Below are 27,304 nucleotides of genomic sequence, written 5' to 3' on the forward strand. Positions count from 1 at the left end.
TCTTCTAAAATTAATTGTGGTTATGGTTACACAGGTTAGTCAATTTACTAAAACCACTGAAATTGTACACTGTGAATCAGTGAGTCTCATAGTGCTGTGGTCTGAATGTCTGTGTCCCCCAGACTTCATATGTTGAAATCCTAATACCCAATGTGATGGTGTTAGCAGGTCAGGCCTTTAGGAGATGTTCAGATCATGAGGGTGGGGCCCTCATGAAAGGGATTGTGTTACTATAAAAGAGCATCACAGAGCTCCCTAGTGCTCTCTACCATGTGAGGACACAGTGAGAAGCTTGCAACCCAGAAGAAAGCCCTCACCCCCACCAGGCTGGCACCTTGATCTTGGACTTGGAGCTTCCAGAACTGTGGGAAATAAATTTACATTTTTAAGCCACCCAGACTGTGATATTTTGTTATAGCAGCCTGAATGTAATAAGACATATGGTATATGAATTATATCTCCATAAAGCTGTTAAAAACAGTCCCCACAGTCTCTTTAAAAGCTTTTTAATAAGCACTTTAGAGATTCTATTCTTTAAATTTTTACTTTAAATGTGTATTTAAGGCAATTTTTAAATTTTCCAACTTTGATAAATTTTTTCTAGAATATTTCATATTCTATATACATATATTTACCTAACTTACACAGCCCAAGAATAAAAATAACCACTACAAGGGATAAATGCATAAAAATAGCTCAAAAGTCAAATGAAAAATTAGAAATTTATGCGTTTAAGTACCAGGTTCTGAACTGAACTTTCTTCTAATGTCAAAAGCTTTATAATTTAACTGCTTTAAAGCAGATTTACTTTGACAAAAGTATGACACTGTTAAGCATTTTACTTTTAACATTGGGAACTATACACATTCCTCCCAAAAAGGCAGATTAACCATAATTTGTGAACATATTTTCATATCGCATGAGCCCCTAAGACTACGGGGAAACATCTGAAGTATTTGAAGTGATATAACGTGAAGAAATTATTAAAATTCTTTAGGTCTCCTCATATATTTCTTACAAACTTACCATCTGTACACTTTTTTCCAATTCCTGGGGAATCGCAAATGTAGAGGAAGGAGCCTGAGTGAGAGGCCACGCGCCTGCCTGAAGGAAAAATGTAAAATAAAAAAGTTAAACATTAGCTTGAAAGTAAATATTTATCAAATGATTTAAGCAACTAAAGCACCTTTTTTTTCCTTCCTCAAAATGTTGATAATACCCATCAGCATTATGACTGCATATTATTCCAAATTATTCCAAATAATATAACATGTACCTTTAGAAACTACAATCCATTGATTCAAAGAAATGTAATCAGGCATACATTACGAATCCTTTGAATCAGATATTGAAATGATTAGTAAATGTCCACAATAAAATACACATACATACCTGCAGAACATATATTTGAAAACTAATTCCCAAATCTATTACTGTATCCTGATTTTTGATAAAATTGTTGAACTTATTGTTGAGATCAGCACTGACACTCATATCTGTATACATCCGATGTAGCTTGCTGGTAAACTCATAACCACAGGCTTGCTGTAATGAAAAAAGTTTATAAAAATACGTGATTTTAAAAGAAAAATAATAAATCATACTGATTAATAAGAATGTGTGGCTACTGCTAGGTCTATGGTCAAAGGTCCTGCTTGTATGCTTACACCAAAGGCCTAAATTACTCCTAACTAAAAGCACCTATTCAAAAACTCCTTTCTTTTTTCATGCAGATTAAAAGCATTATGTATTTATGAAACCACACATTTTCCTTTAAAACAAAAACTTTTCTATAAATCAGATGTATATCTTATTTCAACACTACAAATGCTCCATTACTTTATGCAATACCTTATAAGGTTAATAGATAATACTAAATACACATGAAAGATAACTGGGAATGTTTGAGCCAGAAATCGATTTTAAAAAGGAAGGTACTTGGGCATATTTTCAGTACCATCCACTGAGGAATGAACAAATCTATTTCTTAAACATTATCCAAAATTCTGTCATCATCAGGTTAGAAAATGTGGATCTCTAATCCCGGGACACAAAAAACTTTGTGTTAACATTCCTTCTAAAAATTAAAAGTCAGGTTTTAGTACATTTAAAAAGGATTGCACACTATATTAAATGTCTACTATATAGGAAATTTATTATCTGTTGAATAACTCAGAATAAATATGAATCACCTGTTACTTTTTTCATCAGTGCATAAGCTAAAATGATGTGAAACTGAACTGAAATTCAACTGCACTCCAAAACTTGTACTTATAGGAAAAATATACGTGTATTCATTTGAAACACCTTATAAATAATACAAGTCTTTTGTTAACATTGTTTATCTTGTGGATGATCCCATATTAACATATATAAAGATTTTGTCCTTTTAATACATACAGTATTTGTATATCTCCCCATATGAATATGCCATTGTACATTTAACCAGTCCCCTGTTGATCAATTATTTCCTGTTATTACATATAATGCTGCAGAGAACACCCTTGTGTGTTAGTGGAGTAATTTCTGGGACATTATCAGATCACAGGTTTCAATTACCTTTAATTTATTGATCATGGCTTCTTCAGAATCCATAGACATAGACAGCCCATGAATTAAGCGTTTGGCCAGCATTCTTGCGTAGAACTATGTTAAAAAAATTTTTTAGATTACTTCCTTTCTGATGATTTGAAGTTCAAAAACAAAGTTGATTCACAAATACAACTTCTCTATTCACAGTTTACCTTTTGAAAAACATCCTTATCATCAATGTACTTGAAAACGGTGATGAAGCTTGTGAGTTTGTCTTCTACTTCATTCTCCGTCATCCCCTTTGCAGATTTCTTTAGTAAGTTGTCACAGTACTTAGCAAGCTCAAAGAGAAATTGACAGCATAATGTATAAAGGGCTTTCTGTAGGTATCCTGCCTCAAAGGAGGCAAAGTGGTGACAACACAAAATAAGATCCATGGGCAGCGTCTTCGCTGCCCTGAAGCTTATGTTTTAAAAATCATGAACATGCACTCAAGATCTCAAGTATATATCATAAGGTAAATTAAGAGAAAAAAACTATATGCAAGTAAAAAACCGAATCAACACTTAGCAACTAATAACACACTGATACAAGTACTATGTTTCAAACTAACACCGAGCTGAGTTTTGAGAGGTTCTGTAATTTTTTGATATTAAGTAAGTACTTGTTAAAAAGCTTTAACAACCTTGTATGCAAGTTTCCTTTAAAGGTTATAAAAATTTATCAAACTACCTTTAGATTTCAGATAAATAAAATCTCTATGAGTAGTAATGTAAATTATTTCAAAGCAGAAATACTTTAAAACCCAAACTTTGTAAAACAGTATTTTCTCCTTGTTATTTTTTAAGAAAAGGCTGTAGTAAAAGGCCTACTACGCTCCTTAAATAAATGCCAAATTACACACAATGTATATAATCACTTTTATTTTTAATATTTTAGTTTCACCTATTTTTCTGAAAAATGTTTCAAAAATGAATTTGATGTTCTCCTCAGTTCTCTTTTTCTAATACTGATTTTCCATAAGATTACTTAAACTTACCAATTCAGGTGCTTTGCAAACAGACTTGGGTTCTCTGTAATTTACAACTGATGTAAGAGCCTAAATAGAAAACAGGCCAGTAATTAGCCACCGCGAAAGGGTAAAAGTACAGCTTGTTCAACATAGTATGCTATAATCTCTACATCCAAAAATTATCATCCCACACAAAATATGGCATTTAGTGGTAGTCTGTTAATGTTGTCATCATATCTAAGAAATGGTTAACTTCTCTAACTATCCCTCATAATTATATGGTAATTATATATCTTCTTGCTACTGAAAGATATTCTTTATAACTCATTACTGGTATTTGAACACATAAAATATGACTACATTTTTAAAAATCTTACAACAGCCATGTAAACAAATTTCTTTTAAAGCATACCACATACAAAAGTTTGCAAAATACAGTATTTTTCTTTCAAACATTATTCAATACAGTAACTTATTATATTCAAAGGATAATCCAGTGCTTAATATTAAAATTATACATGTATTTTTCAAAAGATACTAGTTTATTAATAATTCCCCTTGAATAGCAATATTCATGGAAAATTAATTTCCCATGTAATTCAAGCATTCAATTCTACTATTCAGTTTTGTTATTTCCATTTGCTTTTCACCTTTGTTAGTTACGGTTAATCTCCATATCTAGATTAGAAATCACATACTTCTAATTAATAAAGCCTTATTTCTGAAGCTGCCTAAGGAATAATGATTAAACAAGGAAAATTACATACAGATTTATATACATGTATTAAAAAGTTACCTTATCTAATGCACTCATAAAGTGCTGATCACCATTCAAAACAGTGTTGATGAGTTGAACAAATTTACCATGTACTTCTAAAACTGACTCCACAAATAGTGTTGGCATCTAAAAATAAGAAGTGCAGAGTACAAAACCACATTTTAAGATGTTCAAGGATAAAATTAGGCTTACTAAAGTGTACTTAAGAGTAAAATTTTCTTCACGCTAATTAATGTTACACACACACACTCTCTCTCTCTCAAAAATATTTTTAGCTAAGATGATCTTAAAAATCTAAAATTTTGATGTTGAAATTTGCTTGTCCTTCAACAACTAGAAGGCAGGACTGTAGTTCCTCTGCTGGAAGAACTCACTAAAACCATGAACTCTCTGGTGCTGTAATACTGTACCTTAAAGACACAGGACAGTCTCTGAGCTATTGGGCCTATCACATTCATAGGGGATTACATAACAAAACTGCCTTCAAAGCACCTGAGGGCTGAGAGAGAGGAAAGTTAAAGAGCTAGATCTGTGAGAACGGAGACCTTAGTGTAAAGCAGAACAATTCACATCTCAGGGGGCAGACATGCCTTGAGTTAAATGGACTTTTCACTCTTAAGGGAGATAACTGTGAAATTAGTACCTAAGATTTAACTAGGTCAGCTGCAGTTATGTGAGTCTACTACCAATGTATTCTCTCATATTTCCATCTCCCAGTCCTTGACATGAACTCTATGCCACTATGCCCAATGTCATTCAACACCTTGAACCTTCAAAAAAACTAATAAATAAACTAACAAACCTAATAAATAAGTACAGAGCAATAAACCTAAATAATAAAACCTAATTGTTTTACATTTACAAAATGGACAACTTATGCATTACTGTGGCAGAACATAAAACCTAAGATTTATTTGCCAAAGATAAATAGAATCATCTACAACTAAGGTGTTCAGCATCTAATAAATGCTCCTGAACAATGACGTCTATACACAACATAACACATTACAGACGAAAAGCAAACAGCTCTACTTATGAAAAAGAGGGAACATTCCATATCTTGTCTCTCTTCTTCATCAACCACCACTAGTGATAAGAAAGGTGATCCAACAAGATTTGATGGTAGGAATACATTTTGATAGGAAAGACACCTTGTAAACAGTCCTTTGACTGGCAAGGAACTCAAGAGAATGATGGGTGTTAAGGATATGAGGATCACTGGTGGGTGGCTATTTTGGGTAGCAAGCAAATAATTAGGGAAGACTGTTTTAATCTAAATTTGCTTCCTGGGCTACCAAATTCCGAGCACATATTAAAAAAAAAGAATATTGCCAGTTGTCTATACAACTACTGATTAATACCATTACCACTTCAATGAATATTATTGCCAGTTACATAGAAACTCAATGATTTAGAAACAGCAAACATTTTTCTGTGAGAAGATAATTAACAATTGCCAAATGAACATATCAATGTGGCTAAGAAGGCTGTCTCACTCAATGACTTCTAATAATTTGAAAAAAATTGTTGACAGTGAGTCCAACAAACTCTAGGTCTAAAACATTTTAATAAACTTGTTTCTTTTGTTGGCATGGTAGGAGTTTCCTTTCATGGTTTAAAACAGTAAGGTCAAAAGAAAAATTCCATGATAATTTGATTTGGAGAAATATTTTCCAGTTCCTTATACAACTCACATTTTCCTGAGTAAGATTACTGGTTGCTCTGAGACCCTCATCATGGATATGATTTTGCAGCTCCTGAATCATATGAGGTAAACCAGTGGATACAGCACGAAGTAAGACATACATATTTGCCATGTCTGAGGGAAGAAGGAAACTTCATTATTAATTTCAACATAGTTCAAAAAATATTTTTAATAAATTAGGCAATAGATGGTTCAAAACATGTAAGAGAAAGTCTCCCACACTGACCTCCCAACCACCCAGTCCTTACTGGGAAAGCAATACTGTGGTTGTTCAATATCTTTTCAAAATGTTTCATGGACATTTAAGCAAATAACTATATTGTTCCCAATCTCTTGATATTACAATGTTATAATTAATAATCCTGTGCATGGGCAACAATATCTGTAGTATAAATCCCTAGAAGTGGGGTTGCTCTGTCAAAGCTTAATCTTGTGGATAGATCTTTTTAAACAGAGCTCCCCAAAACAAGGAGCTCCCTTGCCAGCAATGCGTTTATTAAACGTTGTCAACTTTGCCACTGAGAGGTGAAAATGATGTTTCAGAATAGTAGTTTTTATTTTAAACTCTTTACTGAAGTGTAACACACATACACAAAAGTGTACAAACCGTTAAGTGTATTTATCTCAGTGCATTATGACAAGTGAACACCCCCTGCCCCATGTCTTCACCAGCAAGCACATGCCCTACACCCAGCAGTCCCTCCACACCTCTTCCCAATCACCGTCCTCTTGCTCTTCTGCAAAGTGATTGCTGTCCTACTAAACCACAGATTAGTTTCATCTGTTTGGCTTTGTAAAAATGGAATCATACAAGTCTTTCATGTTTGGTTTCTTTTGTTCAATATGTTTATTAGGTTCATCTATATTTTCTATTAGCTATAATCTGTTCATTTTCAGTCCTCTATAACAGTTCATTGTATGAAGTACTTTATCCATTCTACTGTTATTAGACAACTGAGTTGTTTCCAGTTTGGACCTATTACAAATAATGCTGCTACAAACATTCTTGTTCATGTCTTTTTGTACATGTGCATGCATTTGGAGGGGGGGGCAGGCAGGTAGTATATCTGAGAGAGGAATGACTGGATCATAAGAATGCATATATTTGGTTTTAATGTCAATGTCAGTTTTCCAAAATGGTTGCATCAATTAATACTCTCATTACCAGTGTATCACAAGATCCTATTCTACACACTTCCCAATATTTATTATTTTCAGTCTTTTACATTTCATATCAAAATGCAAGTATTGATATCTTAGCATGGTTTTAATTTGCAGTCCCCTATTTTAATGAGGTTGAGTGCCTTTTATGTGTTTATTGGCCATTTGGATATCCTCTGCTCTGTGGTACCTATTCAAATTTCTTGACATTTTATATTTGGGACATAAACCTTTCTCAGACAATGCAAATATAGTACCCTATGACTGTCTCTTGATGCTCTTTTGATGATCCAGTGGGTCTGAAAGGCCTTTTATTGATCCAAAGGTTTTCATTTTAATGCAGGCCACTTGACCAATCTTTCCTTTGTGGTTAGGGCTTTTTGTGTCTTATTTAAAATACCTTTCACAAGCTACCTCAAGGTCATGAAGTTATTCTCCTCTATTAACACTAAAAGTGTTACTGCTTTAAATGCCTAAAATGAACTAGTTGATTTTGTATATAGTGTCTGAGGACTATTTCACTTTTTCTCCAAATAAGTATCAGCATTCAGTGTCAAAAAGACTTTCACCCACTGCTCTGCAGTGTCATTCTGGTCTTCAATCAAGGATCTATGCATGATGGGTTATTTCCAGGCTCTCTGTTTCGTTCCCCTGGTCTATTTGCCTATCCTTGCACCAGTGCCTCACAGTCTTAAACACTGTGGTTTTAGCATAAGTCATGCTATTCTGCAAAGGCTTCCCATTGTGGTCTTGACTGTTCAAAGAGTACAGCTTTTAGAACTAAAAGAATTTATCTTCAGTTTTGAGTAGATTACCCTGGATCTGTGTAAATCAATGTTGCTTTCAATAGTGTCTAGTTTTCTATGTAGGTCTGGCACATATCCTGTTATGTTTTAATCCCTGCTATTTGAAAATTCTTAGTGCTATTTTCTCTTTTTCTAAAAAATTTCATTTTTTCACTACTTATTGCTAGCATCCCACTGTATATGTATTTTGTATTTCTATCTTGAATGAGATTGAGCGTTTCCATACATTTAAAATCTATATTTCCTTTTCATATTCTTTGCCTTTTTTCCTGTTTATTAAAAACTCTTAATGTGTTAAGGAAATTAGCCCTGGTGACATATAAAAATGTGCAAACACATTTTCTCAGATTTTCTTCTGACTTTAGAATATTTTTGAAAATACACTTTTCTAAAATAGTCTTTTATACAGATTATTAATAATCTGTAAAAGGGCATATCAAAATTTTAGAGACTATTACTAAAATAGGCTTGAATCTAAGGTCGCTTGAAGATGATATAAAAAGTGGGCTTATGATTTCATTTCTATTCCCATTTATGTTTCATATCACTTACCATTTTTTTTCTCTTGTCGGATGATATTATGACATTCTGCATGTAAGAACTGTAAGTGGTCTGCTACCATTCGTTGTTGACATTCATGAATAACTTTAGTATATGAACTTGGATGCAAGTATTTTCGACATCGAATTTCTTCATCTTTTAATCTACCTAGAACCTTTAGAAATATATTCTTAACAATCATGACCTACTATAAGGAAAAGTATGCAGTATCAGTAAATAACTTAGGTAGCCTAATTTTAATGGTTTGATTAAATATGACCAGGTAATAAATAAGGATTACATAACCACTTAAAATCCCTATTCCATAAATCATTTCAAATTTTCATTTAAACTATTAGCTATCACCTACATTTCACCACAGTCTTATGAACAAGTAAAGTGTGCATTTTGTCTTAATTTATAGACAACCTAACATGCAATGGGAAAAGTGGGGAAAGACTATTAAAAACCAGAACAGGTGGTTAGTTTATGAATGTTTAACTAACAAACTAAAAAATAATGACAGTTAACTATCACATTAAAGAGTTCATTAAAATTTTTAAAGTCAAATATATTTAGTCATGTTAACTATGTCAATCAAGGCCTTTACTTTAAGCTTATCCTACATAAAAAAACACCGAGTTCAAAAAAATACATGGATTGACAATAACAAGAACCAGCCAATAAAAATAATAGCCAGAAAATCTGGCCAATTTCTACCTTAAAACTATATTTGCAATGAAAATTATGCTAGCATAGTGCATACACACACAAATGTTTAGACTGAAAATATTCTGCAATGTAAGGCCTTGTAACTAGAGTTTCTGAACTTAACTGGCCCCAGGGAACTAGTACATTTAGGCCTTTGTGAAGAACTGCTGAGTGCATCTGGGCAGAAGGAGTTATGCTGGGAGAGGTGATGTTGAGGGGGAGGTAACACATCACTCCTGGTTGCCTCTGATATCTTTGCTGGAAATGAGGCTCAAGACTGAGGAGAGACTCATGGTCCTATCTTTCTACTGTATTTCCCTGTTGAACCAGAAGTTCAGGATGAAATCATAGAAACCAAAGGTGGGCAAGAGGGCCAAAACAATGGAGTTCACTAGATACTGCATCAACTACGAAAGTCATTTGGGTCAACCCGATTTTATAAAATAAAAATAGTCCTTAAAAGGATTATGCATACTAGTCATTTATAGTATACTATAAGAACTTTAATCTATTTACAGATTAACTAAATGCAAAAGGAATTAGAGTTTGGGTCTGAGGGGGATGAGGGAGCATGAGAAAAGGAAAAAAATAAAACAATGATAACGGAGGCCGAGGGCACAGGGATACATATCAAGACAAAGGCAGATAAGGCTGGAGTATCTTAACTCAGTGCTTCAAACAGCTATAAAACCACCTGCAGAAGGGGGACAAAGCCAAACCAGAGGAAAGATACAGAAAGGGAAGCAGGAAGGTGACATTTGTCTAGTTAAATGAACTACTTTTATAAACTCTATTTTCCAAACATAATTTCCAATGGCCCTCCTTTTAACTGTTTGAAATATAATTTACATATCATATGATCCACTCATTTACAGTATACAATTCAATGGGCTTTGCTATATTGCATTACTAATGTTTTTTAAATTGTGGTAAAATACATATAACCTAAAATTTACCATTTTACCCATTTTTAAATATACAAATCAGTGGCATTATTTACATTCACAATGTTGTACAACTGTTTATTTCCAAAACCTTTTCCATTACACCAACAAAGGCTCTGTAATCAATCTCAGGAACTCCCCATTTTCCCTGCCTCAGGAACTTCTACTTTGAATTTGCCTATTCTAGAAACTTCACAATCTGTAAAAAGGCCTATCAAAGTAGAACCATACAATATTTTTGCCAGTGGCCTTTTTGAAAGCCAGATATAATGAGGAGCATACGCATCACTGATTCTCAGTGCACTTTTCAGGACTGGATCTAGAACCTTTAAAAAATTTCTAAGATGCAGAAAGGCTAAGAACCACTGACTTAGTGTAAACATACTCAATAAATGGGAGAAAAATGTCCTCGATGACTTACTCAATCAAGGTCCCAGAGATAACTAGTGAAATAGCAGGAAGAGAGTTAAACAATTCAACCTGTAGACCTGGGTTTTTTAGAATATATAAAGTGTGTCCGTAAATACTGATATTTCTTAACCTATGTACTACGGAGGACATACAACTGCTATTCTGCTTGTATTTTATATTTCTTGGCTAAACTAACAAAAATCACCCCATAATAAAATGCTTCAAATCCAACACTACAGAAGAAAAACCTTAAAATTTTTAATATATCTTGTATGATAACTGAAATTACAACATGACTAGTCTTTTACTGAGAAAACATGCCTGGAATTTTAAATACAGGAATCAGTATGTGTTAGTTTAATGATTAATTTCCAATGGAGATTTTTCTTAGCCTTCCAGAAACTGAACATGAGTAACCTATCCAAGTATTACTCTATTTTCCCTTCCATTTCAAAGGAAAAAGGATAACCCAAACACCTAGTTTCTATATTTATCCTACTGCCTAAACATATCTACTAAGCACAAAACATAGTTTATTATTTTGCCATGAATGTGCACATACATTAACTTTTAAAGACAAGCTAATCAAGCAATCAGGATGGATCAAAAAGCACCAACCATGACGAAAACTGGAAGAGCACTTTTTCTCACTGAGAATGCTATAGCAAGAACAATGATTTATCAATAGGTGTTGTACATTAACTATAACTCAGAGCAAAGATCAAACAAAGCCTTTTTACATCCAAGAAAATACACTAATAAGAGAACTAATTTTAAATAAAACCATCCCTGATATATAATAGATTAAGTATTTACCATGTTTTCTTTCTTACCTTTTCCATATACTGTGAGCAGTTTGATTCCTGTAATAAATTTGAAGCTTCTTGTTTGTAATATTCTCCTGTTTCAGTCAGAAAGGGAGACTCAAAGATTTCTTGATAAAACTAAATAAATCAATTAAACCATATTAAAAAATTAGAACAAGTAATTTAAGAAATCAAAGGTCTGATTATTTGTTTTTAAAGGAGGCTTTTTACCTTTAAGGGGAATTTTTTCTTATACTGTTCAACATGAACAAAGGAGTTAATAACCCCATGGATTACTTTCTGGTTTGGGTCTTCTCCACCACGATCACTGGAACAAGATATAACAAAATATTCTTGAGAAAATAAATTATCCATGGAAATACACCAAAGAATGTCAAAATATGGCTGCTTATTCTATTGGTCTTATCAGATTATAAAGCATTTTAAAAGTCATTGAGTACTAGATGCTTAAAGATAATTTTTTCATATCACAGATGAGTTAATATTTATAATAATGTATACATTAGATATCACTTCAACAAATAAAAGCTTTGATTGTGAAGGTAAAGACATTGTATGGATACTAAGATACTTCTTTAGAGCAGCTATGAATGAGCCCATCAGTTTGAGATGTTAAGACTGGTGGTAAAGAATATTTGAATTTCACTCACTACAAACTCTTTTATGAGAGGATTTGGTCTGAAAATTCAGTCTTTGAACCATTACAAGTAGGCCTATAGCACTCTCTATATAATGTATCACTCACCAAAATGACTAATAGCTCTTGTTCTGTCCCTGAGAGACCTGCTAGAGCCATGAATTGTTTTCCATTCAAACACAAGGGTATTTCTCTATTTAGGCATTTAGTGAGATGGGTATTTCTATATTTCTTTACACTGCAAAGGGAGCTAAAATTATCTCCAATTATTCATGTGACATTTGGTAAGTTACTATTTAGTCAAGGCAGTACTGTAATGCAAGTCTTAATCACCATAAGAAATGTAGATGAATGTTAGCCTAATTACAGAAATAGGAAAACGAAGCAGAAAACAAAAATTTGCCTAAAGCACAGTAAAACAGTTTGACCTAGGCTGGGAGTTTCTGACCCCAGCACTAATGCTCAAATCAAACCATATGTACAGCTTAACCTTCCATGGTAATCTTCCATATTAAGATTAACATGTTTTTTTCTTCACATTAATAATTATTTTATAGAGAGCAACAGAAAATGTATTATCATCATTCCTTATTCTTTAGAGTAGGATACAAAGATTTTCTAAACTTAAGAAAAGTGTTGAGGCAATTATCTTTATTTATTAGTGTCCCCCAACCTCCACCTCTATGTCCCTTTAATCCTCTTTCATTCTTCCTTTAATTATCTGGATATTATGGGAAAAATTTTTGTACATGAATTAATATGGCTACAGTAATTCTGTCAGTCACAGAATCTTAGATACAAAGTCTACATTTTGATAGGACTAATAAAAACCATTAGGTACATATAATACCAGGGAGCTCATTTCCTCTGCTCATCTGCCATTAGTAGCCTCTTAAACCCAAATTAAATCTGGCGAAATAATGATCTAACCTTTCTTAGCTATTAGGAACACATCACTTTCCTTTTAACTTTGCCGAGGCCCAAGTGAAAGTCAGTCAAGGATGAAAAATAACTAAGTGAGTACTAAGAATATTTGAATTTCAGTCAAGGATGAAAAATAACTAAATAACTGGAAAATCAGGTTACCTAAAATTGTTTTCATGACCAAATCCTACCATCCCTGTTCACCATCAGCAAACTTCTACTCCTGCTATTCTCAGCACTCCTGCCATTTTTCTCTAATCCCAAAAGGCCCAGATAAGCTAGAATCAGGTAAGGCACTAACTAGAAAACACATTGATATTCCTAGTATTCAATAACTAAGCTGTCCTCCCTGTAAGAATAACATCTGTATTCAGAAACCCTTGGGCATAATGATTCAATTTTTAAGACCACTTATTTTTATCACTGCACAGAAAGTACTACACAAAATCATTATAAATACACATTTTTATTAGGCTGACAGATAATGAAAATAAACTATGAAAAGATACTAAGCTAGCTAGTCAGCTAAAGAAAACTGATTAAATTGGTCATCTGATAAAACTCTGGTCTCAGCTAAGAACAGTGGTCCCAAGAGATAAATCCTGAGAAAGGGATATGAAAAATTTTTTAGAAATATGGCTTATTATTTGACCTTATCAGGACTGCATGGAAAATGCCTATGATAATCATGATGACATTACCAAGACAATGAAACCACTCAGCTGGGATGATGGGGACTAATAGGAATAGCTTAACATAGCCCATAAGACCAGAATTTTAGAGTCAGACTGCCTGGGTTTGAGTTTTGACTTCATTAATATGTCACCGATAGCAATGTTTAATCTCTTAGTACTCAGAGATTTCTTCTGTAGTGGGAATAATAATAAAAGTACCTATACCTCATGGATGTGAGGATGTGATAAAGATTAAGCATAATCCAGGAAAGCACGTAGCCTGGCATATGAGTAAACAATCAATAAACATTAGCTAGTATTTTAAGTATTGTAGGAGCAAAATGGAAGCATTTTCAGTATATTAAAGAGAAGAATAAAGCTAAGAGACCAAAAAAGCACTGGTTGTGATTTTAAAAGCAAGGCATTTAAAGCCAATTAACTGAGCATTTAACTCAGATAGCAGGCCAGGCTTGCAATGGTCATCAAAAGTTAGGCTGTAACTCTGAAAAGTCCTGATACCAGGATATGACAATGGACAAATTAATCTCTTAGTGAAACCTTCATTTACCCCCATGTTTAAAATGAGAACAGTGTCCCAGCAAACTAACTGCAGCCTTTTGCTCCCACTCTAAATTTAAGAAATGACTGGAGGATACCTTTTAATATTCCATTGTTGGCAGTAGCCCTTAGACTTGCAGAAATTGGAAAAAGATGGAAATGAAGACTGGACAGTGTAGAGAAATAAAACCACTGACCACAATGCACAAGAGAAAGCACTGCTACAGGAGAGGGTAGGAAGATGGTGGAGGGAGACAGGCCACAAGTGGCAGACACTGGAAGCTGGATGGCACATGGGCTGACAAAACCAGCTGGGTCATCAGGAGAACAAGCCAGTCTCTGAAGCCTGGCAACAAGCAGCAGCTAAGTGTTCCCACTGGCTCAGTAAGTGTGGTGCTTGGGCAGAGGTGGTGCCCTAAGAGGAGGGGCAAGACTGCTATGGGCTCTTGTCTCACAGCACCTCCTAAGCCCCCCAATTCTCACCTCAGTAAGTCACTGGGAAATTACGGAAATGGTTCCCTCCCAGATTGGCAAGATGTGATAATATAAGACACTGCTGAGTGGTAGAAAAACAGTCTGCTGGTGGAAGAACAGGCGCTTTAGATGGCAAAGAGGGAAAATTCTAAATGCACCAACTCTATGGCTCCAAACACACACCTGCATGTGTGCGTGACAGAAACAGGAGGCACACTAATGGGGAAACTGGTTGACAGACACCATAAGGAGGACAGTTTACTAAAGTGAGGCAGAGCCACACCAAGTATTATGGGGCAGTATAAAAAGAATGAGATCTTTATGTACTAACACAGAAAAATTACCAAGATACATAATTGAATTAAAGTAAGAAGTTAATAAGTATAAGTATCATTTATGATTTCTAAAGTTAGAAGGAAAAAAAAATCACTTAAAGAAAAGGAAACAAAACAATATCCACATTATATTTATTTCTGCATGTAGATACAAAAATTCATAGGCAAAGGTTTGGGAAGACAGGCAACCAAATGATAAGAGGGATTACCTCTGTGGAGAGGAGGCTTGAAGAAAGCACCTGGAGCACCCAGTTTTTCAGAATGCATTTTTTGGAGCGTTTGCTTATTTACAACTAAGTTTCTCACTGAGTAGCTGACCACCATGCCCGGGGAAGGAAATGTACAAGATGAGTAGGAAACATCCTAACATCTCAGATAGTGAGAAAGCTACCAAGGATTACTAGGATCAGCTCAGAAAGCAAGTAACCAAAGACAGTCAAGCTTCAATACAATATGACAATGAATGGAAATGAGTCAAATATATTTAAGTCTATAAATTCATAATATACTGAAAAAAAAGAAAGAACTAATCAATCACTTCCTGAGGACGACAGGAAACCAACTCATTATCTTGATACATAAAGAAAAGGCAAGAAATGGGCATTTGTTATTATTGCCTTCCTGTGTGAACTTTACATCAGGTAGCCAAATAGCATATGAGGGAAAGCACGTCTTTATCAGATTTATTTCAGGTAAGAAAATGAAAACAAAATGACAGAATTAAAGTGACACAGCTTCATAAAACTCAATAAACTAAAAAAAAGTATTTAGCATTAGTGGCTGCTTACATCAAAAAAACTGTAAAAGTCAGACATTCTGAAAGAACAAAATGCCTATAATTTTGCCAGAGGAATCACCTAGAGTCTGTGTAAGCCCCTGGACTGCCCAGGTGTAGGAAATACTAAGGACAAAGGAACATAATTAAATGTGCCTAATGTACACGATCAGCAAAATCCAGATAATGGAAAGTATAAAATATCAAATGGTCAGGATTCATCAACATATAAATTACAAAGGAAAAAAAAAGGATGGAGGGGGAACCTGTTGCTTAAATATTTATTAAAATTATAAACAATTTTAGGTTGTTAAAACATTGAGAGTCCCAGTTGGCAATTCTATTACATTAATAAAAAAGACAGGTAAGTTATTATATGAATACAATTACTTTTATCTTTCCAAGTGAAGTAAACACTGCAAAAAATATGCAGATATACACATATGGTTACATTGCTTTTCTCTTTCCTATATTATATAGGAGGAACATCTTTACTTTTTGGATTATCAACTGAAGTCTGTGTTTACAGATTTGATGATACTGTGAAAAAAATTTAAACAGCTGTTTAACTGATTCTCTCAACAAAAAAATTCTATAAACTGCATTCTACTTTCAAATATAACACTTCTCTGAAACAGTGTTTCAAAACACATGAAACTGGCATTATTCCTACAGAGTTCATGTATCTCAAGAGGTACCACCTTCACAAGAATATGATTAAGCAGAAAGTCTGGTCCCAGTTTGTACCTTAAAAGCAGATGAGGCCTGGTTCTGTAAACTAAGGCTCCTCTTTTGCTCCCTTTACATCACTTTATGTTGCTGTCTTGTTTTTCTGTCTGTGTCCTTTCAGACCTTCTTTTTGGCTTTCCTGCAGAGATCCTGCTCCACTCAATTACAGCTCTTTTCAAGAGTCATGAGATCCTGATTACAGTTTACTGAGTATTTCAGCATTCATGCTTGTTAAGAATTTTCACTTAGTGGAGAGTGTTGGTGATCTCATAAAGACAAATCTACCATTAGCCTAACAGATAACTTCTTTAAGCTGGAGGTGGCTCTCAATTTTCTGAAAATTTCAAAGAAGACTAACAACTTATCTTCTTTGGGAGTTGGGGAATCTTTATGATCCATACATTTTTCTTACAACAAGAAAATGGAACAATTATTCCATGTCTGATTTTATACAACCCTTAGAGGTGTAGGTGGTAGGACAGTATAAAATACTCCTCACATAATCAAAGTTACATTAGGAAGAACTACTTTCTCTAAAGATATCAACCAAGTTAATTCATCTACTGATGAGTCTAAGACTATGCTGCTAAAAGAGGAAGAAAGTACATTATTCTGGTTTAAAAAAAAGAACAAGAATTATAAAAATAACTGAGGTAGGATTATCTCCTTAGCATCAGATCCACCTGTGTGATAGAAGCATTTTAGCTAAAGACAAGTGCTTAAGAATCACAGGGCTAAACAGCTATAAACAGCTGCTGGAACATAATCTAATAAATGTTGACTAAGTGCAAACAATCTACTAAGTACAAAAAAGAATTAGGAAAGATACATGTCTTCTTGTAGCAATCTTGGCCATTATAAAAATAACCACTCGGACTACATTAAATGATGTTAGCACTAAGCGAAACCCCTCTAAGCAGGAACAAAGCCATTCTGTTAGGGATTGCTGGCATGTTACCAGTCTCTGCTCTGAAGTCTTTTCACTGCAAAGGCTCTCCCCACTTCCTCTCATCTCTTTCAATCCACCAGGAAGGGCTCTAGGCAAGTTACCGGTCTCTCCTCACAGAATATTTCTGTATGATATCATATTTTATTAGCATCCTATTTATGCTATTGGTTCTTTATTTAAATCTAATTTGACCTCATATAAAACCATATGTCACAAAACAGAAATTTAGAGCTGCAAGGGGCCTCCAAAAGTGAGCTGAACAAACCTTCCCTATTGTACAGTGAAGGATCCACTGAAGTTATTTACATAGGCAACAGAATCTGTGAAGGGAACTAAAATCCCCCGATTTCCACTCTGTGCTATTCATACAAATGATTCAGAGAGGTTTGCTTAAAATTGAAAAAGAGGTGGGGCCAGCAACCTAGACCTAGGAAATCAAGAAAGAATCAAATCTTGAAGGCTGAGAATTCTTCTTCTGAATACATCTTTGTATACTGTTGTCAAGAGTCTGTAGTCAGTCCTGGGAAGTAGAATAGTATAATCCCCAAAGGTAAAATAACAAAAACATAAACCTTGATCCTACCATATACTACAGATTTGAAAAATAATAGATAAAAAAGTTAATCACATCCATTAGCAAGTATCAAAGGGTTAGTTACACTGGCTTACCACAAGCTTTACATTAGAACCTGTTTAAAGAACACCTACACAAATAGGACTACTTTAGGGAATTATTATGGAAAGTTTTCACTTGGACATAGCTAATTGGACATAGCTAATCGTATTGAACATTACCATTACTGTGTCTTACTATGCCTCAGGCACTGTGGTAAATACTTTATATAAGCATCTCATTTCATCTTAAGAACAGCAATGCAGTATAGGTCCTGTTAACACTTTTTTGGTAACTTGATTTACTTTGGGGACAAAATCCTTTTGGTATCAAATGAAAAACAGTTGGCAGCCAAGTCACAGAAGTGTAAAAATATCCCCTGAGGAACAAATTATTCAACTCTGGTGTTTGAAAAACTATTTATTTTCAATTAATTTTAATTTGGTTTTATTTCTTACTCCTAATTGCTCTCTTTAAAAAACAAATGTCATTACTTGAAGTAGGAAAAATGGGCAGTTACTGAACTATTAATTCTTACAGTTATTCTTAAGTGTTTTTAAAAATGATTAATGGAGCCTATAGATCAATAGAACAGAATAGAGAGCTCAGATATAAATCCATGCATATATGGTCAATTAATATACAATATAATATACAATTAATATACAATATACAAGAACATACAATGGGGAAAAGACAGCCTCTTCAACAACTGGTATTGGAAAAACTGGACAGCTACATGAAGTGAATGAAACTGGATTATTGTCTAACCCCATACATAAAAGGAAACTCCAATGGATCAAAGAACTGAATGTAAGACATGAAACCATAAAACTCTTAGGAAAAAACATAGGCAAAAATCTCTTGAATACAAGCATGAGCAATTTTTTCCTGGGCACATCTCCTCAGGCAAGGGAAACAAAATAAAAAATGAACAAGTGGGACTATATCGAACTAAAAAGCTTCTGCATAGCAGAAAACACCATCAACAGAACAAAAAGGCAACCTACAGTATGGGAGAATATATTTGTAAATGACTCCTCTGATAAGGGGTTAACATCCAAAATATATAAAGAACTCATTCATATGTCTCAACACTCCAAAAAAACAAGTAAGCCAATTAATAAATGGGTAGAGGACCTGAACAGACATTTCTCCAAAGAAGAAATACAAATGACCAACAGGCACATGAAAAGATGCTCCACATCACTAATCATCAGGGAAATGCAAATCAAAACTACAATGAGATATCACCTCACACCAGTTAGAATGGCCACTATCCAAAAGACAAGAAATAACAAGTGCTGGCAAGGATGTGGAGAAGAGAAAACCCTCCTACCCTGTTGGTAGAATTGTAAATTGGTACAACTGCTGTGGAAAGCAGTATGGAGGTTCTTCAAAAAACTAAAATTACAAATACCATATGATCTATCAATTCTACATCTGGTAATTTACCCAAAGAAAACAAAATCACTAATCTGAAAAGATATATACATACCTATGTTTACTGCAGCATTATTTACAATAACCAAGATCTGGAAATAACCTAAATGTTCATTGATATACGAATGGAGAAAGAAGATGTAGTACATATAGACAATGGAATATTATTTAGCCATAAAAAGAAAAGAAATCCTGCCATTTGCAACAACATGGATGGATCTAGAGGGTGTTATGCTCAGTGAAACAAGCCAGGTAGAGAAAGACAAATACTATATGATTTCACTTATTTGTGGAATATAAAAACAATGCAAAACTGAAGGAACAAAATAGCATTAGAGTCACAACACTGATAAGTGACTAATGGTTACCAAGGGGAAGGGGAGGGCATGGATGTGAGGGACAGAGAGGGAGATAAAAGGGCACAATAATTTGCAATCACTATATAAGTTGATCACAGGGACTGCTGAACCACTGATGTACATATGAAACCAACATAAGCTTGTATATTAATGATACTTTAATAAAAAATAAAAGAACAAAGCAAAATAGAATGAACAAAACAGCAGTTGACTCACAGACACTGTGAAGTGATTAGTGGTTACCATGGGGGTGGGGTGGGTAAGGGGAAAAAGGGGCACAAAAATTCTCAATCATAATATAAGTTGATCACAGGGATGGAAGTGCAGCATAGACAATATAGTCAATGATTCTGTAATATCTTCCTATGTTGACAGATAGTAACCGCACAAGTAAGGGTGAGGATTTAATAATATGGGTAACTGTTGAACCACTGTGTTGTATATTTGAAACCAATATAAGATTATATATCAATGATACTTCAATAAAAAAGAAAAAATATTAATGGAGCCTAACACAGCTCTACAATATGCTAAGTAAATTATTAATGTCTTTATTTCCTTTAACTGAGATTACCACATAGAAGACAATTTTTAAGTATTAGGAATTCTACTTACTGCAATAGAAAGGTATGGTCTCACATTAGAAAATCTGTCTCAACTTCCATACTGTACTAGCTTTCCAACTCTTCTGGAAATCTAAAACTATGTCAAATAAAAAGTTTTTTTAAAGAGAATACTGCCAACAGCAACTTTCCAGAAATTTTCAAAAAATAACTCACAACTGACTTAAGAACTACAAGTTTGACTAATCTTAAGACTACTGAAAAACTACAGCAGTGTTAAAAATATTTTCTACAAAAATCCTAAAAAACTCTAGATCCAGATGGTTTTGCAATGAGTTTTACTAGACACTCAAGAAATGGATGATCCCAATTTTATACGAACTCTTCTATTCAAAGGAAACAGGGAATATGCCCTAATTCATCCTGTAAGGATGACCCTGATATCAAACAAAGACAGCATGAGAACAAATAATTACAGGCTCAGTCAACTCATAAATGTTGATGCAAAATTCTAAATAAAATATTAGTCAACCGAATGCAACAATGTGTAAAAACTACAACAGACAACAAACAACTTGGATTTTATTCCAGTTATACAAGGCTAGCTTAGTATTAGAAAATCCATAATTGTAATTCACCACTTTAACAGATTAAAATAATTAAAAAACCATAAGGATCACTCAACAGAAATAGAAAAGTCATTTTATAAAATTCAATAGCAATTCAAATTAACTTCATTATTCTTAAAAAGAGTATCTACTATAAAACTAGAAGAAACATCATCTTAAATGAGGAAACTTCATACATGTAACCTTTAAAATCAAGAATGAGACAAAGACGCTTATTATCCATCACTTCTCTTCAACACTGCTTTGAAAGTCCTAGCCAGTGAGGCACACACACACATGTGCACACATGTAAAAGGAGGAACAAAACGATCATTATTTACAAATTGATACCTTACATGGAAAACAAAAATATGCACAAATTGTTAGAAATGACAATTTAACAAAGTAATGGGATATAAAATTTGCATAAAAGTCAGCTGAATTTCTATACACTAGCAGAAAACAATGAATAATTATATAAGCAAACTTTCACTAATATTATCAGAGAATACCAAGTATCTTGAAATAAATCTAACAAAAAGAAATCAGAACCTTTACAAACAGATTTATAAGAACTTATTAGGAGATAATAAGATAATAAGGAAGGCATAATAAATAGACATACTATATTCATGGATAAGAAGACTTAAAACAACAAAGATGTAAATTCTCTCCAAACTACATACAGATTCAATTCAAATTAAACCCATTAAATTTTTTAAAGGTAGCTCATAAAATCACCTTTAAAAATGATTATAAAAGGGGATAAAGGGGCACAAAAATTTTCAACTATAATGTAAGCTGGTCACAAGGACAGTAGTACAGCATGGAGAATACAGCCATTGATTCTCTAACATCTTCTTATGTTGACAGACAGCAACTGCATTAGTGGGGATAAGGATTTAATAATACGCATAACTGTTGAACCACTGTGTTATATATTTGAAACCAATATAAGATTGTATATCAATGATACAACAAAAAAATAACCAATAAAATAAAATAAAATATAAAAAGATGATTATAACATGTATATGAAAGAGTAAAGGGCCAAAGCACAACAAGAACACTTTTGGCTTCTATGAAGGACAAGCTTATCATACTGTATATCAAGATACAGTAAGCTACAATAATAAACACAGTGAGATACAGGCACAAAGACAGACAAACTAATGAATGAAACAGAAAAGAGACATGACATGGACAGGTTCCACAGCTTTCAACATCTTCCTAAAGAATTTAAAGATCCCCCCAAAAAGGATGAAAGCCACTGTACTTAATAAATAAGTGGTACTTGATATGCATATGTACATAAAACTTTGCATACTTTATGGAAGGTTTATGGATTCCCAAGATCAGAATTGCTCTCTTAGCATTTACTTGGTGGACTTCTCTGTCTGCAAGAGAATCATTTGGCAAATTGTAACCTGAAATAAATCTTCACACTTAAATTTTCATTGAACTGGAAAAGTTTTATTTATTCTGAAATTACAACCCAACAGCAATCCTTTTCTGTTTGCACTCTTGACTTAAGCATTCTCTTTCTGTTTGCATGTGAACATCATAAACAAAGGTAAGAGTTAAGTGACTTATGGAAAAAATAGTGACTTCATAACTCCATTTATTTATTTATTTATTTATTTATTTTTAATCTAGAAATGTTTTTATTCTGCCTTCATTTGTTTTTACTTATTTTTATTAAGGTATGATTGACATACACTCTTATGAAGGTTTCACATGAAAAACAATGTGGTTACTACATTTACTCTTATTATCAAGTCCCTACCCATACCCCAATGCAGTCACTGTCCATCAGTGCAGCAAGATGCCACAGATACACTATGTGCCTTCTCTGTGCTACACTGTTCTCCGTGTGATCCCCACACCATGTGTACTAAACATAATACCCCTCAATCCCCTTTTCCCTCCCTCCCCACTCGCCTTCCCACACCCCTCCCCTTTGGTAAACAATAGTTCATTCTTGGAGTCTCCGAATCTGCTGCCATTTCCTTCCTTCAGTTCTGCTTCATTGTTATACTCCACAAATGAGGGAAATCATTTAGCATTTGTCTTTCTCCACCTGCCTTATTTCACTGAGCATAATGTCCTCCAGCTCCATGCATGTGGTTGCAAATGGTAGAATCTGTTTCTTTCTTACTGCTGAATAGTATTCCATCGTGTATATGTACCCACCTCTTCTTTATCCATTCATCTACTGACGGACACTTAGGTTGCTTCCATTTCTTGGCTACTGTAAAAAGTGCTGCAATAAACATAGGGGTGCATATGTCTTTTTGAATCTGAGAAGTTGTATTCTTTGGGTAAATTCCTAGGAGTGGGATTCCCGGGTCAAATGGTATTTCTATTTTTAGTTTTCTGAGGAACCTCCATATTGCTTTCCACAATGGTTGAATTAGCTTACATTCCCACCAGAAGAGTAGGAGGGAACCCCTTTCTCCACATCCATGCCAGCATTTGTTGTTCCTAGTCTTTTCGATGCTGGCCATCCTTACTGGTGCGAGGTGATATCTCATTGTGGTTTTAATTTGCATTTCCCTGATGATTAGTGATGATGAGCATCTTTTCATGTGTCTGTTGTCCATCTGAATTTCTTCTTTGGAGAACTGCCTCTTCATATCCTCTGTCCATTTGTTAATCGGGTTATTTGCTTTTTAGGTGTTGAGGTGTATAAGTTCTTTATATACTTTGGATGTTAACCCCTTGTCAAACATGACATTTACAAATATATTCTCCCATACTGTAGGATGCCTTTTTGTTCTGTTGATGGTGTCCTTTGCCGTACAGAAACTTTTTAGTTTGATGTAGTCCCATGAGTTCATTTTTGCTTTTGTTTCCCTTGCTCGAGGAGATGTATTCAGGAAGTTACTCATGCTTATATTCAGGAGATGTTTGCCTATGTTGTCTTCTAAGAGTTTTATGGTTTCATGATTTACATTCAGGTCTTTGATCCATTTCAAGTTTACTTTTGTGTATGGGGTTAAACAATAACCCAGTTTCATTCTCTTGTATGTAGCTGACCAGTTGTGCCAACACCACCAGCCATTGAAGAGGCTGTCATTTCCCCATTGTATGTCCATGGCTCCTTTATGATATATTAATTGACCACATATGGTTGGGTTTGTGTCAGGGCTCTCTAGTCTGTTCCATTGGTGTATGGGTCTGTTCTTGTGCCAGTACCAAATTGTCTTGATTACTGTGGCTTTGTAGTAGAGCTTGAAGTTGGGGAGCATAATGCCCCCTACTTTATTATTCCTTCTCAGAATTCCTTTGGCTATTCGGAGTCTTTGGTGGTTCCACATGAATTTTAGGATGATTTTCTCTAGTTCGTTGAAGAATGCTGTTGGTATTTCGATAGGGATTGCATTGAATCTACAGATTGCTTTAGGCAGGATGGCCATTTTGACAATATTAATTCTTCCTACCCATGAACACAGGATGTGTTTCCATTTATTGGTATCTTCTTTAATTTCTTTTAACAGTGTCTTGTAGTTTTCAGGGTATAGGTCTTTCACTTCCTTGTTAGGTTTATTCCTAGGTATTTTATTATTTTTGATGCCATTGTGAATGCAACTGTTTTCCTGATTTCTCTCTCTGTTAGTTCACTGTTAGTGTATAGGAATGCCACAGATTTCTGTGTATTAATTTTGTATCCTGCAACTTTGCTGAATTCAGATATTAGATCTAGTAGTTTAGGGGTGGATTCTTTAGGGTTTTTTTTATGTACAATATCATGTCATCTGCAAACAGGGACAGTTTGACTTCTTCCTTGCCAATCTGGATGTCTTTTATTTCTTTATGTTATCTGATTGCCGTGGCTAGGACCGCCAGTACTATGTTGAACAGAAGGGGGAAGAGTGGGCATCCTTGTCTAGTTCCCGATCTTAAAGGAAAGCTTTCAGCTTCTCGCTGTTAAGTATGATGTTGGCTGTGGGTTTGTCATATATGCCTTTATTATGTTCAGGTACTTGCCATCTATACCCATTTTGTTGAGAGTTTTTATCATGAATGGATGTTGAATTTTGTCAAATGCTTTTTCAGCATCTATGGAGATGATCATGTGGTTTTTGTCCTTCTTTTTGTTGACGTAGCAGATGATGTTGATGGATTTTCGAATGTTGTACCATCCTTGCATCCCTGGAATAAAACCTACTTGATCATGATGCATGATCTTTTGGATGTATTTTTTAATTCGGTTTGCTAATATTTTATTGAGTATTTTTGCATCTATGTTCATCAGGGATATTGGTCTGTAGTTTTCTTTTTATGTGGTGTCTTTGCCTGGTTTTGACATTAGAGTGATGCTGGCTTCATAGAATGAGTTTGGAAGTATTCCCTCTTCTTCTACTCTTTGGAAAACTTTTAGGAGGATGGATATTATGTCTTCACTAAATATTTAATCAGATTCAGCAGTGAAGCCATCTGGTCCAGGGAATTTGTTCTTAGGTTGTTTTTTGATTACCAGTTCAATTTCGTTCCTGGTAATTGGTCTGTTCAGATTTTCTCTTTCTTCCCTGGTCAGCCTTAGAAGGTTCTATTCTTCTACAAAGTTGTCCATTTCTTCTAGATTATCCAGTTTGTTAGCATATAATTTTTCACAGTATTCTCTAATAATTCTTCATATTTCTGTGGTGTCCGTGGTGACTTTTCCTTTCTCATTTCTGATTCTGTTTGTGTGTGTCGACTCTCTTTTTTTCTTGATAAGTCTGGCTAGGGGTTTATCTATTTTGTTTATTTTCTTGAAGAACCAGCTCTTGATTCTTTCTATTGTTTTATTCTTCTCAATTTTATTTATTTCTGCTCTAATCTTGATTCTGTCCCTCCTTCTACTGACTTTGGGCCTCATTTGTTCTTCTTCTTCTAGTTTCATTGTGAGTTTAGACTGCTTATATGGGATTGTTCTTCTTTCCTGAGGGAGGCCTGTATTGCAATATACTTTCCTCTTACCACGGCCTTGGCTGCGTACCACAGATTTTGTGGTGTTGAACTGTTGTTGTCATTTGTCTCCACATATTGCTTGATCTCTGTTTTTACTTGGTCATTGATCCATTGGTTATTTAGGAGCATGTTGTGAAGCCTCAATACGTTTGTTGGATTTTTCATTTTCTTTGTATAATTTATTTCTATTTCATACCTTTATGGTCTGAGAAATTGGTTGGTACAATTTCAATCTTTTTGAATTTACTGAGGCTCTTTTTGTGGCCTAATATATGATCTATTTTTGAAAATGTTTCATGTGCACTTGAGAAGAATGTGTATTCTGCTACGTTTGGGCGTAGAGTTCCATAGATGTCTGTTAGGTCCATCTGTTCTAATGTGTTGTTCAGTGCCTCTGTTTCCTTACTTATTTTCTGTCTGGTTGGTCTGTCCTTCAGAGTGAGTGGAGTGTTGAAGTCTCCTAGAATGAACGCATAACATTCTTTTCCTCTTTCAGTCAGTTAGTATTTGTTTCACACATGTAGGTGCTCCTGTGTTGGGAGCATAGATATTTATAACGGTTATATCTTCTTGTTAGATTGACCCGTTTATCATTATGTAATGTTGTTCTTTGTCTCTTGTGACTTTCTTTGTTTTGAAGTCTATTTTGTTGGATACAAGTACTGCAACTCCTGATTTTTTCTCTCTATTAGTCGCATGAAATATGTTTTTCCATCCCTGCACTTTTAGTGTGTGTGCGTCTTTGGGTTTAAAGTGAGTCTCTTGTAGGCAGCATATAGATGGGTCTTGTTTTTTTATCCATTCAGTGGCTCTATGTCTTTTTATTGGTGCATTCAGTCCATTTACATTTAGGGTGATTATCGATAGGTATGTACTTATTGCCATCGCAGACTTTAGATTTGTGGTTACCAAAGGTTCAAGGTTAACTTCCTTACTATCTAAGAGTCTAACTTAACTCACTTAATCTATTACAAACATGATCTAAAGGTTCTTTTATTTTTCTCCTCCTTTTTCTTCCTCCTCCATTCTTTATATATTAGGTTTCATATTCTGTACTGTTTGTCTATCCCTTGATTGACTCTGGGGATAGTTAATTTAATTTTGCATTTGCTTAGTAATTAGCTGTTCTACTTTCTTTACTATGGTTTTATTACCTCCGTTGACAGCTATTAAACCTTAGGAACACTTCCATCTATAGCAGTCCCTCCAAAATAGAGACTGAAGAAATGGTTTATGGCAGGTAAATTCTCTCAGCTTTTGCTTATCTGGAAATCGTTTAA

At 34.3% G+C, this 27,304-nt stretch overlaps 1 protein-coding gene across 5 annotated transcripts in view; it reads right to left on the reverse strand.

The window, feature by feature from the left end:
• CUL2 (cullin 2) overlaps positions 1-27,304 on the reverse strand; it is a 111,998-nt gene that overhangs the window by 21,889 nt on the left and 62,805 nt on the right. For all 5 annotated transcript variants that reach the window (XM_036876680.2, XM_036876675.2, XM_036876676.2 and 2 more), the window contains 10 exons: positions 11,638-11,734; positions 11,434-11,544; positions 8,547-8,709; positions 6,017-6,141; positions 4,341-4,448; positions 3,572-3,631; positions 2,745-2,873; positions 2,560-2,646; positions 1,393-1,545; positions 1,027-1,104 (listed from right to left, as the gene is read on the reverse strand). In XM_036876680.2, the coding sequence (XP_036732575.1) occupies positions 1,027-1,104; positions 1,393-1,545; positions 2,560-2,646; positions 2,745-2,873; positions 3,572-3,631; positions 4,341-4,448; positions 6,017-6,141; positions 8,547-8,709; positions 11,434-11,544; positions 11,638-11,734 (1,111 nt within the window). The remainder of the gene's footprint in view (positions 1-1,026; positions 1,105-1,392; positions 1,546-2,559; positions 2,647-2,744; positions 2,874-3,571; positions 3,632-4,340; positions 4,449-6,016; positions 6,142-8,546; positions 8,710-11,433; positions 11,545-11,637; positions 11,735-27,304) is intronic.

The sequence above is a fragment of the Manis pentadactyla genome, chromosome 3 (assembly GCF_030020395.1).
Source record: "Manis pentadactyla isolate mManPen7 chromosome 3, mManPen7.hap1, whole genome shotgun sequence".
NCBI lineage: Eukaryota > Metazoa > Chordata > Mammalia > Pholidota > Manidae > Manis > Manis pentadactyla.